Source organism: Petaurus breviceps, unplaced genomic scaffold, assembly GCF_028583685.1.
Source record: "Petaurus breviceps papuanus isolate PSGF00001 unplaced genomic scaffold, PetGlider_PUasm1.0 91023, whole genome shotgun sequence".
Classification (NCBI taxonomy): Eukaryota; Metazoa; Chordata; class Mammalia; order Diprotodontia; family Petauridae; genus Petaurus; species Petaurus breviceps.
The window spans coordinates 7107474-7120580 of record NW_027187398.1 but is presented as its reverse complement, the minus strand read 5'-3'; the positions used below and the strand labels follow the sequence as shown (position 1 = coordinate 7120580).

Below are 13107 nucleotides of genomic sequence, written 5' to 3'. Positions count from 1 at the left end.
CTCCTGACTCCAGGGCTACCTAGCTGCTCTCTCTCTGTATTTTTCTTTCCTTTCCAATTGGGTTCTTTCCCTGGGGAAAGGCCCATCCAGAGCTGGTGCTCTATCCACTGTGACACGTAGCCACCTCTATTATTAAGTTAAAAAAAAAAATTTAATGTCTTCCAAGAGCTTTAAGGAAATTAAATAAGAAAAACAGAGGTCTTCAGAAGGGATTTGTTCTGTTTTGAGGGCTTAAAGAAAGAAGTGTAAAACAAGTGTAGAAAGGAGGAAGGAGGGGGTAGAACTTCCTATTTTGCATGTTTGGGGTGCAGGAGAATATACAAATGTGAAAGAAGATGAACTGTATATCATCTCTCATTTTTATCTGAAATTGAAAAAAGATGGGGAAAACTTGTAAATATATACACAGAGTTTGGTATAGAAATACATCAAACTCAACAGGAAAATATTTAACAACAATATTGTTTCAAGAAAGACTTAGAGCAACTAAGTAATTTTGACTATTATACACAAATTTAAAATAACACTATCTACATCCAAAGAACTGATGAGAAGTATATATAGAATAAATTTTACATGTATGTATACACACACCTATTTGTGTCTAATGGTAGCCATCTCTAGGGTGGGGAGAAAAAAAAACGAGGGAGAATACTTGGGAATAGCTCTAAGCAAAACAAACTTCTAACCTTAAAAGGGAAAGGAAACAAAGAATTAGAGTCTAAAGGGGTACCTTAAATTGCCTCCTAAACAATTGTGGAATGAACAAACTGTGATATATGAACCTATGAGAATATTATATACTGTAAGAAATAATGAAGGAGGCGATTCAGAAAATCCTGGGTAATATGAACTGATGCAGTGAAGTGAGCTGAACTAGGAAAACAATCTATATGAGGAAATATTGTAAAGAAAAAGAACTCTGAAAGACTCAAGAACATGCAAAGCAAAGGATTTACAGGAGCATGTTACGCGTCTCCTGATGGACAGGTGTTGAACACAATGTGAAAAAACAAGCAAATCATTTTGGACTGAGCCACTGTGTGAACCGATTTTGCTTGACTAGGCTTATTTCTTTCAAGAGTTTTGGTTTTTTCTTCCTGTTAGTTAGGGAGGGAAGGTTTTGGGAGGGAAGAGGAGAAAATTAGCATTAGTAATGCAGAAGAAAAAAAGGGCCATTAAAAACTTTTTTTTTTTTGAAGAACAGACAAGAAGCACAGTTTTGAGCATAATTTGTTCTATACTTTTAAAAAATGCAAGCAGTATAAAATGGAGATTTAGGATTTCACAGAGATTCCTTTTCACGGTCTGCTATGTGTACATAGTATTAAGTTTAGAGTATAAAAATAAATAAAATGAAGATGCTGGTCTAATGACCTCTAAGGTTCTCTAAACCTATGCTATGTGAAAATTTGAAACAGAAAAGATTGAATAAACTGTCTCCCTTAACCTCTCTAAGTCTGGTCTCCTCTGCAGGCCCTACCAAATAGCCAGCATTTGATAATGTATCAGTTACTTTTTACAAAATGTACTGGGTTAGGACTGTTGTAATTGTTAAACATTTTGATCCTGGCAATTTTATTTCTTCGTGAGGAATGTTCCTCACTAGGAACATTAATACTTGATTCAAGTACAAGAATATTTATACTTGATTCTCATCCATTTCGAAGTGGGGGCAGATCAAAGAGAAACAAAAGGCTCAGGATGGGCCCTAGAGGGAGCTAGATACACCAAGAGACTGAGGCAATAGCATAAATAAAGATTTTATTTGGGGGGCAGCAAGGGGGAGGGGAAGAATGGAGGGTACCTTTTTCTTTACCTGTCACATTTCCTACCCTCCCCCCCCATACCCTCACTGTGGCAGGAAGAACAGCTGAGCCAGCTAGTGATGTCAGGAAGCCCTGATGGTAACGAGTGGAGCAAAGTGGGGAGGGATGGAGTCGTCCACAAAGTCAGCTTGAGCTACCAAGACCGGAACCATCGTCCTAGGAATGAATCCAGTATGGAAGAGCTGTCCCCCAACTTTGGAGGCTGTGGGGTGCCTGACTCTAGAGAAAAACGATACATCCAGGTAGGAAGAGATGAACCAGAAGTGTGTCAGATTGAGGACCCTGAATTCTAGGCACATTGACCTGTTTGCTGTTCCCTGTAACACACCTTTCATCCCCCAGCTCCAGCCCTTTGCATGGACTGATCCCTTTACCTGGTTGACCTCCCTCTCTGACAAAATAACTCTGGGTGCTTTTATTTAGTTATCTGTGTACATGTGGGTACCCCTATTAGAATGTAACCCCCTCAAGGGCAGAATGGTTTTATTTTTGTCTTTACCTCCCCAGGGTCTAACATAGTAATAGGTTTTGTTTTGTCTTTTTTTTAAAGCAATTGGGGTTAAGTAACTTGCTCAAGGTTACATGGCCAGGTGTTTCTGAGTGGGTGCTAAGTGTCTGAGCCCGGATTCGATCCCAGGTCATCCTGACTCTGGGGCCGGTGCTCTTACTCGCTGTGCTACCTGGCTGCCCCATAGTAATAGGTATTTAATAAAGACATGCTGAATGGATTTAATTGAGAGGTCAAGAGGGGAAAAGGGAACAGGATAGAGCCTCATATAGTGTAGGCTGGAACTAGGGAGAGCAAAGGGAAGAGAATTAGAAGGGGAGACAGAGACCACTCAACTCAGCTTCTCCTTCAAGCGTCTTTCATCCTTGTAGCACAGGGACAGTCTCTCCATTGCCTCTCCCCCCCCACTCACCATCTCTAGAACTGGCATCTGCTTCTTGACGAGTTACTGTGGTTTCCTTGTGGCCCTCACTGTCTACAACGGTGCGCCGCTCCTCTACCACCTGTGGAAACAGTCACTCTGCTCATTCAGGATCAGAACAGATGATATTTTCCATGAACCCCAGCCCTTCATGATCCCCCCCCCCAACCTTCCCACCCCATCTAGCTCACCCCATCTGGTCCAGTTATTTTGGTAACCGAGATGCTTCTGAAATACGATTTAGGCTGTGGCTGTAAGACTTGACCCAGGCCCTCCTGTGAGACCTGGGAATCAAGATCTGGGTGGGAGAAGAGAGAGATAAGGTATTAAAAAAAAAGTGTGGGAAGCAAGCTGAAAATGTTCAGGGACAAGAAATGAACTTGAGTGCAAGAGTGTGTGTAAAAACTCAGAGATGGGCATCAGGGACCCCTTATGGCCTTGTCCCTTCCATCAGACTTACCCTTGTCTTCTCTGGTTGTAGCATCAGGGGTCATTGGCCATACCTCATCAAACTACAAAAGGAATCACAGCTGATGAAAGGGGCCCCTTCTGAAGAGAAGTAACCCATCGCCTCCCCAACTCCATTACCTGCCCTATCGAACCTTCCTCAACTACCCACTCTCCCTCAGGTTCACTGTGGTAAAGCAACAAGGGCAATGGATTTGAAGTCAGGTTTGAACTCTTTCTATGACCTTGGACAAATCACAAGGCTCACTTCTTGGGCCATCCCTTTATCTGGAAAGGGCAAATTAGCCGCAGGCTGGATTTCCTTTTGACCTCTGGAAGTCCCTCACCGACCTGGCCCCCCTCTCTTCCAGAGCTCACCATTCTCCACCATGCCAAGCTCTGCTCCTCCTCATGGCACCCCAGCACTAAGGTACGTTCTGCTAGGTTGGACTATCCCTCATGGAAGGTGTGTGTTCTTTCTCCTCCATCAAACTAAGAGTTCCCTGAGATTAAAGGATTTCTCCCAAGTCCCTTAGGCAAGGCTTTACCGGGTCTTCAAGGGCAAGGAGACTCACCCCACGGAAAGGCCTCTTGGAGCCCCAGTCTGGGGCTGCTTTGGGAGAAGGGCGCCCCAGGTCACCCTCCGAGTCCCGGCTGAAAATCCTAGCCTGGTGACTATCTGGATACTTGAGCATCGAATCCCGGATGGTCTCCCCCTCCCTCCGCCTCTCACTTGGGGTCTCTGGCTCTGGGCCTGGGAGCTCTGCAAAAGGGTAATGGAAAGTCATAGCCCAGTCAGGGAAAGCCTTGTGTTTGCCCTGCCTCCCCGATGTCTTTTCTCCGCTAGCCCCCTCACATCCTTCTCCTTCTTGCCCAGTAACTTTCTCTGGGCTGTAGGACTTGCCCATAAGTTATCAAAGTGCTGAGGGGCCACACCCACCAGGGGGGCGGGAGGGCAGAGTCCAGGCCCCCATGTCTCCGAAAATACGGTTGAAATCCCGAATCAGTTCGTCAAAGCCAAAGTGATCGTGGAAAGGCATCTCCTCTTCAGGGCCAAAACTAAAGCCAAAAGTGAAGTCCTCGGGGGACCTGGGGCCTCCAAACCTGGAACCCCAGGAACCTCCTCCTCCTTCTTCCTCCTCATCTTCATCATCCTCTTCTCTAGTCATCCCTCCAAAGAAGGGATCCCTGGGTCTGGGAGGTTGAGAAAGAACCACAAAGATGTCCACACCAAAATGCAACTAAAGTAAGCCCGCAGCTCTGGGGGTAAAAGGCTGGGAACCGCGGGGCTGTTCTGTTTTGTGCATTCTCTCTGCCCCCGACTTTGCTCCTCCCTCCCCCCACTTCATCAGCCCAGCTGGACAAGCCCTAGCTTCCGGTGACCTCCTGATCCTGAGTGGGGTGGGGGTGGGGAGGAACTGTGTGTATGTGCCGCGCGCGCGTGAACATTCGAGCGAAAGATTGTTGACACCTAGACATACACACCGCTTCTCCCACCCCGCCTCCCTCCCCACCCCACCCCACCCCATCCCCGTCCCCCTCACCTTTTTTGCCACCTGTTGGGATAGTCTGGCCGGGTGTACCTTATAGTCAGGGGGAGATAGAGGGAGATGCTAGGGGCCAAGGCCCCGGTCGGAGGGTCCCCCCGCTCCACCCCTTTTACCTGTCCGGGCTCCACTCTCACCTCTGAGGCCCTGGGAATCCGAAAAATCCCCGGAAAAGGTCGAACAGGCTCATCCCTCAGGCGGGACTCGAACTGCCCACCTTCCCGCAACCCAAGGCCTGGGTAGGCACCAGATGGCGGAGATCCGCCACACTGCCGTAAAGTGATCTTAGGACTGGGCGGGTCGATTCGGCCACACTGCCGAAAAGCGAGAGGGCAGTACGTCTGTATTACCGGAAAGCGAGGAGGACAGGCTGACTGGCTACACTACTAGGGTAGCCCCGACACTGATGAAAAAGTAGTCGCACTGTCGTAAAACGAACGTGAGAACAGGCTCACGACAAGGTGTGAGCGAAACCGGTGTGGGGTAGGACCAAGGCGTGGGGTAGGGCGATAGACAGAAGGTGGGACAGAACTGTACTGGGAGCCGCAGGCAGCATGTCCTGGCCGAGGCAGAGGAGAACGGGGTTTTACTTCCGTGGTTCGGCACTGGGGGCTTCCCGGTTGTGAGGGTCTTCTCCCCACCTCCCAGAGACAAGTGGTTATGAAAGCAGAATCCCTGCATCTTTCCCTCTATCCGTCTTTGCCCTCCGGGGCCTCCCCGGGGGTCTTTTAGGAAGCTCAGCTCCAGCTCCCCCGCACTCCTCCATTAGATTGACGCTCCAGAGGCTTTTCCTCTACAGAAGACCCTGGATAACCCAGCCCTACCACAGTAGAGCGTCCAGAAGCCCTGCATTATGTGAGGGGAAAAAGGGCAGAAAGCAGCCGGTGCAACAGGAATCCCAGGACCCCTTGGGTTGGAATTGCTGCGGGAGCTCGGGCAGGAAGGAAGACGGCTGGGACTCGGTCTGGTCAGAAAACCTAAGCCAGAAACAGTGTAGGGCCTCGAGCACAAACCTACGTTTCAAGGCGCCCTCCCACGTCCACCCCGGCCCAGTCTAGCTGCCCCCAAAGCCCTGCAGGATACGTGGGCCGAACCCTGATCTCCCTTGGGGGAAACTGGGCAACTTTTGCTAGAGGAGCCTCAATCACTGGGGCGAGCGAATAGTGTAATCCAGCCAGTCTCTCGGGGTTGGCAAAAGCTGTTTGAATCAGAACGGGACATGAGAAGCTGGGGAATCTCCTCAGTGGTATAGGACTGGGTAAACTGTCTCGGAACAGAAACAAAAACCCTGGGTAGAACTCATGGGACGAGATCGAGGCTCCCATCTCCAAGGTGTCTGTCAGCTCTGACATTCCAAAATGCTGATTCTTGCTAGGTTAAGTCTTAAAAAGCAAGGAGATGGGCAAGATGTAAAGTGCTTTCTACATTTACAAAGGCAGATGGAGACATGAAGACAGATTTCCTCCATCTTCATCGACTTAATAGGAACAAGAGGGTCAGCTTTCTTTTGGCCCCTAGGGTATCACTGATCCTGGAAGTAGGGGGAACAGTGATAAGGCAGAAAGGGAAGCTAGAATTGTATGGTGGCTCGGGGAAGGGATCTGATGGGTTTATTGCTACCTCTTCCCCCCTCCCCCCCCCCCCCCCCCCAAGTATGCTCTCTATTCCCATTCCTTTCTACCTAAACAAGACCCACAAGGAAAAAAATTCAGGAGCCTCTCTGGGAGAAGAGGAAGTATGGTCTGGAACCCCAAGGGAGAAAAAAAAAAAACCACATACTGATTTTGCCAGTGTTGTGTACCCTACTTCTGGGTGTTTCCCAAGTAATCTGTTTAGAGCAGCCCATGTTCCATTGCTTTTCTGTGTGAAAACTGTTTCCAACCCAGTTTCTCCCCACTGCCCTTTTCACTCCCTAGTTTAAACACTAAAGGTGAGGTGCTTCTGAGAATTGAGCTGAATGACTCTCAGGGTCAGGAAGAAGGGGACACCGGCACATCATGGTTAGGAGTTGTTAAAGGGCGAAGATTTCATTTTATTCCACTGCCTTCGGAGCCTGCTAGTAGAGGCCCAGTTGGTACAGTAATACTTATTCACCCAGCTGGTCATCAGGGAGACTGAGGACATCCTAGACGAAGCAAGAATGGGCAGAGGCTGAAGGTAGAGGTTTTCTTTTTATATATACAAGACACATTAATCCATTAAATTTGAGGACACAGTACAAAAAAAAAACCACTTCAACTAATTCATCTGACAATTCTGTTCATATTCATGACTTTTTGTTTTGTTTTCCTAATAATAAAAAGGGAGACTTAGGGCTGTTAGGCTGATGATATCTATTTGGAGTCCTCTTCCTCAGCCACTTCCCACCACCAGGGTGAGCAGGAAGAGGAAGAGGAAGGCCAGAGCCCACAGCAAAGAATTTCATAATCTTGAATGCAGGGGTAGTGTGGGGAGAGAAGAAAAAAGAGAAAGGAAAAAAATACAAATCCTATATTACATACAAGAGGATAGGTAGGAGAGGAAAGAAATGGGCCTTCAGAAGTGAAGCTGAGGCCTGGGGCAGGCGGGGGGGGGGGGGCAGCAGGACCCTCCGCTCCACGTGCTTTTGTGTTGTAGTTGTTTCCTTAGGTGCCAGGCTGAGAGGCCCTCTCGGCAGGTAGGGGGGCCAAGGAGGTGAAGAGGGCCAGGGCCTCAGTTGGCCCCCCAGCTGTAGCTGTTGTAGGCAGACTTGCTGCTCTGGGGCTTCTGCGGGATGGAGCTGGTCTGGCTACGTTGCCCGCTGCCCGTCTGCAGGGGAAGGGATGTGGGGGGGGAGGGGAAGGGAGGACAGGGAGGAGAAAGGAGGCCAATTAGCAGGGACCTTTGGGTGGGAAGGCCTGGGAACTGTCATGTTCCTCCATTTCTCCTCCTGCCAAAAGACCATTTAAAGGCTACACTTTTCCTTAAGCCCTTAATCCAAAGAAGTTGTCTGCATAATCGATGGAACCCTTGGAAGTTCTAGTCTCTCTGGGGTCAGCAATAGCACAATTCTGATTTCAAGACAAGAAGAAAATGCAAAGGGCAAGATGCCTTCAGAGCTCATCTAAGGGACTAAGTCAGTTTCTGCTCTTACCCTTCCACCTCACCAAAAAGGCCACTCATCTGGAAAGAGATTCTCAGATGAGTGGTCAAAAGGGTTAGTTTAATTGATTTTGATCCTGTGATTCCTTTTTTGCACTGCCTTAGAAACAAGGGAGCACTGCTCTCTGCTGTGGAGATAGGGTACAAACAGAATGGGCTCCGTAACACCCCCTCCACCCTCCATCACATCATTGGACCCCTATATACTGAGCAGGGTAAGAGCGGGGAGACTTGTCTAAGGCCTCCAAGATTCAGATGCTTTCCCAAGAATCCTATCCACTCTAGTAGCCAAGTGCCTTCTACAATTGGGAAGAGAGAAAAGGAGAGGAGGAGAAGGGAAGGGGAGGCCGGAGAGCCCAGCAAGGTGTGTGAGTGTGTCTATGTGTGTCTGTGTATCCCGATTTGTGGCCGCGCAATCTTTCTTCTTCTTGATTTCCCCAGGGCTGTGGCAAATGGGGTTTGGGACTGGCAGGGGGTAGGTACAATTATATCATTCAGAGAGTTTCATTACCTGCTCCTCCTGCTGGCGCTGGCAACAGAGAATCATCTGCAAATATGGTAGCTGAGGCAGAACCAGGATATATGGAAAATAAAGGGACAAACTTTGACAATAGAAATCCATGGTTAGAAGGGAAAGCTATAGTGGCAGGATTGGGGAGGGGTGGGGCATGGTCCAGGGCTATTGGGAAAATATAGGGGACAAAGTGTGCCACAGTGGGGAGGGGACTCAAACCCCTCCAGGTACCTATCAGGCTGAGCAAAGAGCTCCCCAACCTGGCCCCCTCTCTGTCAACTCCCTTGCCGGCCGCTTGTGTCGTGTACGCTTGTGTCTGTGTGTGTTGTGTGCCCATGGCCGGCGCTGGGGATAGATGGGGAAAGGGAAGGGAAGAGGGAAGGGGGAGGCAGCTTTAAGGAGGGGTAGGGAAAAGGATCAGTGAGGGAAAAAAGACAAGAGGAAAATGGTCTATTACCTGGCCATCCTGCTGCAGGTGGTGATGGAGGATCTGGGAGTGTGGCTGCTGATGGGGGGTCAAGATGTGCATAAAAGGGGCTGGCGGATAGGCAGCGGCTGTGGCCGGATTGATGGGCCCTCCACTCCCCAGGGCTGAAGGCAAGTTGAAGGAGGCAGCAGGAGTTCCAGAATGAAAACCTTGTTTCTCAAAGGACTGCTGTTCAGGGATGGGGGAAAGCACAATGGCATCAGCAGGGCTATTCCTGACTATTCCTGATTCCCTATCCTCTAACACTTCATCCTTCATTCCTGGCAATTCATCAAATTAGGTTGCAAACTCCAAGAGAGCAAGATTTATAACTTCCATTTTTTTTTTATTCTTATATAGCTTGTGCAGTTTAAACTACAGGTTAAAAGTACGGATGACATTTGCTGAATTTAGGATTGTTATGTGTAAATGTAGACAGAATTCAGAACTATTTTTGAGTTCTTAGAAGAAATGGTGAACTAGTCTAAAAATTTTGGGGTATTGAAGGCCTTGAAAATGGACATCTCCCTGAAATCCTTGGTAAATTATAGTAAACTCCTGATCAGCTGCCATCATGGGGGAATAGTAAGAAACCAAATCCATGGATAATCTAAAAGCCTTACTTCAGCTACTAAGGTGCTACTTCTCCTTTCCTACCATCACTTTCTTTCTGTACTCATCCACTTCAGGTATGATAGGGACCAAAAATCAGAGAGGGTGAGGGCCAACACAATCCCAGTCAGTTTTAGGATTACCGAGAGTTGGCTACTCCTCATCTTTACATATCAATTCAACTCTTCTGTTTCATTCTAAAGAAGCAGGAACAAAATGATAAACCTTTAAAGAAGAAACAGATTTTTTTTTTAAAGATCAAATGCCCTAATCCAAGAATTTTTCTTTCTTAATACCTAGCTCAAGGCCTACTTTGCACTATCACAACACACCATCTCCACCAGCAGCTGCTTTTTCTATCTCTGCTTGAGTAAGCTAAGGACCTACCTGAGTTTTGGAGTACACAGAACCCGAAATATCTGGCACGCCTGTATTACTGGAGGTGACTGATACACCTGAGAAAGGAAGAAATAGATAGGAGGATTAACATAGCTGACTGTCCTTTCCCTTGGTCCCTGAGTAAGAAGAGGGGGGAAGTAGGTCAGTAGAGGAGGTCAATCTGAAGCTCAACTAGATCACTGCATGGGAAGCTTCAGTCAAGTCCCAGTCAGAGCCCATAATACAAAGGATCCCTAAGAATTAGCTTGGCTTGTTTCTGAGTATAGATAAAATGTGACAGTTCAGCTCCCAGTAAAGCCTACATCCAAACCAGAGTTAACACAATCTCCAGGACCCTCTGTCCCAAATCCCAACAGGAATCCAACAGCTTTTTAAAGTTAATTTTAAATCACTTCACCCTTCTACCTTCCCATCCCAATTATGTCTACCTCAATAGGCACCAAACCTCTATCCAAGTACCAAGGGAACTCCTGGGCTCCAGAGCCATATGTCAAGGTGAAAGCCAAAACAGAGAGGCCAACTCAGGTCTATAGCCAGTCTCCCTTACCTGACCTCCATGCTCACTCAAGTAGTCAGTTTTAATTTACTCACACCAATTTTCCCAGAGGCCTTGTGTCTGCTAGAGGTATAAACAAGGCTGGCATACAGATCACCATGTAGGCAATGGGTGCAGAAGCTACTGTCCACAAGGAATAGAGAATTCAAATGCCATTTACAGAGTCCCATCATCTTAATTGCCAGAGTTTTTTAAGTCAGATATCCTGTCTCTCATCTTCCTGACAGGACATCCTTCCTACTGCTACAGTTCCAGGGTAACCAGAGAAGGATACAAGCCATTTTCTAAAGTAATCAAACCACAATTGAAGATCCCTCCACCTATTATCCCTATGCATAGTTCATATCCTATCCCTTAACACTGGAGGTGCTCATTCTAGACCAAGAATCCAAGTCCTTCTTTACAGTTAAGCCTACCTTGTCAGCTTCGTCAAAATGGAGGCTCTATACCCAACTGAGACCTTCCCAATAGAGTACTCTAACCAGAAACCCCCCCCACACACAACTCCTGACCAGCCCAGGTGCAGGAAGCTCCCATCTGACAACAAATATTTCCCTATTCCCAGGATAGCCTCCATTCCATATCTTAAGGCACCACAGATAGGTAAGAGGGATAAGGACAAAGAATACTGTAAATTATTTGTTTACTTTAATCCCTAGGTGTTTCTCTTGGTTAAATTTGTAATGGAAGCAAAATTTCTGATCCCTAAGTATTCTAGGAACCAAGTTAGAAGGACCTCAACCTAATAGAAAGTGTGTAGGAGGGTAAAATTGGTGCTAGATAGGATACAAGTAAATTTTAGAAGGCAAACCCAAAAGCAACACAGGTTTGCCTTTACTGCTAGAGACAGCTAGCTGATACTGCAGGGGACCCATTGGGAAATCAGGGGTCACTAACATAATAGAGTGAAGGGCTAGGCTCTCCATTTGTGGGAGGGGAGAAATGCAGGTCCTTTACAACACCTTGTCTAGCTCTGATCTGGGACCACTAGGAAAAAGTTCCCAGTTCCCATGATAAATATCTTTTTGGGGAGAGGGGAAGGAAGAGAAAGAGAAAGAGGAAAATCCTCAGTCTCATAGCTATGAAGTAGGGAAAGAAATTAAGGTTAACAACTAGAGTGTTCTTCACCCCAACTAAGGGACTAGGCAAGATCCTCTCAAAATTACAGATGCCTTTCTCCCCAAAAGAACTGTTATAATCACATCAACACAGTGTGAAAGGCTGTAACAGGAGAAACAGTAAAAACACATCTCTCCTACTACAGTGAACCTCAAGCACCTGTGACTGGGAAAATTGATTAGATCTCCGTATCATATCTTTTAAGGTTCCAATAGTCTGAAAAAGATCCAACGAGAGGTGAACAGCTAGGTTTCTAGCTAGCCAAGAACAGAAAACTGGAGAGGAGAGACTGTTCAATGAATTTCACACACTCCCTCCCAAAGAAGGGTCTCACTCCAAACCCAAAATGACTCCATAAAAGGAAGACTGATTGTGTGCAAGCTGGATTGGTAAGGGAGCCAAGGAGAAGACACTGACAAAATCTTACCCACAAAACCCTTGGTTATATCCAGAAATTCATGAGGACTACTAAAGAGTCACATGTGCTTGAACAAGGAAAAGAGGTAAATTACCCTACCTCTGACTACAGAGGATTATAAAGGGACCAAAACATAGGTAGGTGGTTGCTAATGACCAAGTCATTTCTGAGTCAGCCCCTTGGTCTTCAAGAGGCAGGAAGAGCAGTTAAGTCACTGAAAACTTTTCCCAAGCTCTAGATCCCCAATGCCAATTCTTCTACTTCTGTTAACATGGTACCTCAATGCTACCCCAAATGCCTTGCCTTAGATTAGAGACCCAAAAGAGGGATGAATGAAAAGGTGAATAGAGATTAAGCTTGGGAAATCAGGAGTTCCCTACAAATTTAGCTTTCCTCAATAACCAATAGACTGGGAAATGAGACTACTACCCCCTTCCTGAGAATGCCACAATGTACCAAAAAGTTAACCAGTGGCTTCTCTGGCTGTGCTGGGGTTTGATTGACAAGATCATCCTTCCACCCTTCCATCCCCCATATTCACAGCACAATATTAGCTCCTGTTGTCCAGAGAGACATGCACGGAAAGAACGCCAGAGTTAGCTAAAGAAATACCACAGTTTATTGAAGACTACAAATATTTGTTACAAGTTGAAACTACATGCCTTCCAGAAATCAAAAGCGACAGCGGGTGTGTGCATTGCGGCTTCGGAGGCGCTGCACCGCTTGTACTCGAAATGGTTAAGACAGGGTCAGACACACGGGAGGGGGGGGGGGAGAGGAGCAGGTTCAAAAGCCCAGAAGGTATCCACCAACTCATTCCCCCAAGCCACGAAGGCCTTGGCCTCAGCTCAGCAGGCTCTCCTCAGTGGTCTGGTTTCTGAAACAAGACTTCAGTGCAAATTCACACACACACACAAAACACAGCCCCCAGCCATGGGCCAAATTAGCTCTCAGCCGTCCAGAAATGCTTGTAAGGGGGTGGATATTTTCTTCCTAAAAGGAATCAGATACATAAAAATAAATGAATTTAAGAGGTTGATGAGGGAGGTGGAATGACCAGAATCCCCTATGGGGTTGGGGGAATGGGGCTTCTGAAATGAATCACATCAGGTCTCCAAAATCTTGGGTAAGGGAAGGCAGGGAGGAGTTGC

The 13107-nt window shown here is 47.0% G+C and overlaps 2 protein-coding genes across 34 annotated transcripts in view; both read right to left on the bottom strand.

Moving 5' to 3' along the window:
- Positions 1-1747: 1747 nt before the first annotated feature.
- HAX1 (HCLS1 associated protein X-1) overlaps positions 1748-13107 on the bottom strand; it is a 40494-nt gene continuing 29134 nt past the window's right edge. Inside the window, exons 2-9 of one of the 4 annotated variants that reach the window (XM_069077867.1) lie at positions 4890-5023; positions 4750-4788; positions 4146-4399; positions 3781-3968; positions 3219-3270; positions 2950-3056; positions 2750-2840; positions 1748-2048 (exon numbers count right to left, since the gene is read on the bottom strand). In XM_069077867.1, coding sequence (XP_068933968.1) covers positions 1963-2048; positions 2750-2840; positions 2950-3056; positions 3219-3270; positions 3781-3968; positions 4146-4399; positions 4750-4788; positions 4890-4942 — 870 coding nt within the window. In that variant the 5' untranslated portion in view covers positions 4943-5023 and the 3' untranslated portion in view covers positions 1748-1962. Of the gene's footprint in view, positions 2049-2749; positions 2841-2949; positions 3057-3218; positions 3271-3780; positions 3969-4145; positions 4400-4749; positions 4789-4868; positions 5060-13107 lie in introns of those variants that run through there. The other 3 variants (XM_069077869.1, XM_069077868.1, XM_069077870.1) reach the window with 3 other exon arrangements.
- The window catches only part of UBAP2L (ubiquitin associated protein 2 like), a 45578-nt gene continuing 39224 nt past the window's right edge, over positions 6754-13107 (bottom strand). For 6 of the 30 annotated variants that reach the window (XM_069077836.1, XM_069077844.1, XM_069077840.1 and 3 more), the window contains 4 exons: positions 9852-9919; positions 8844-9041; positions 8384-8434; positions 6911-7539 (listed from right to left, as the gene is read on the bottom strand). In XM_069077836.1, the coding sequence (XP_068933937.1) occupies positions 7444-7539; positions 8384-8434; positions 8844-9041; positions 9852-9919 (413 nt within the window). In that variant the 3' untranslated portion in view covers positions 6911-7443. Of the gene's footprint in view, positions 6878-6910; positions 7540-8383; positions 8435-8843; positions 9042-9851; positions 9920-12552; positions 12950-13107 lie in introns of those variants that run through there. The other 24 variants (XM_069077861.1, XM_069077863.1, XM_069077864.1 and 21 more) reach the window with 9 other exon arrangements.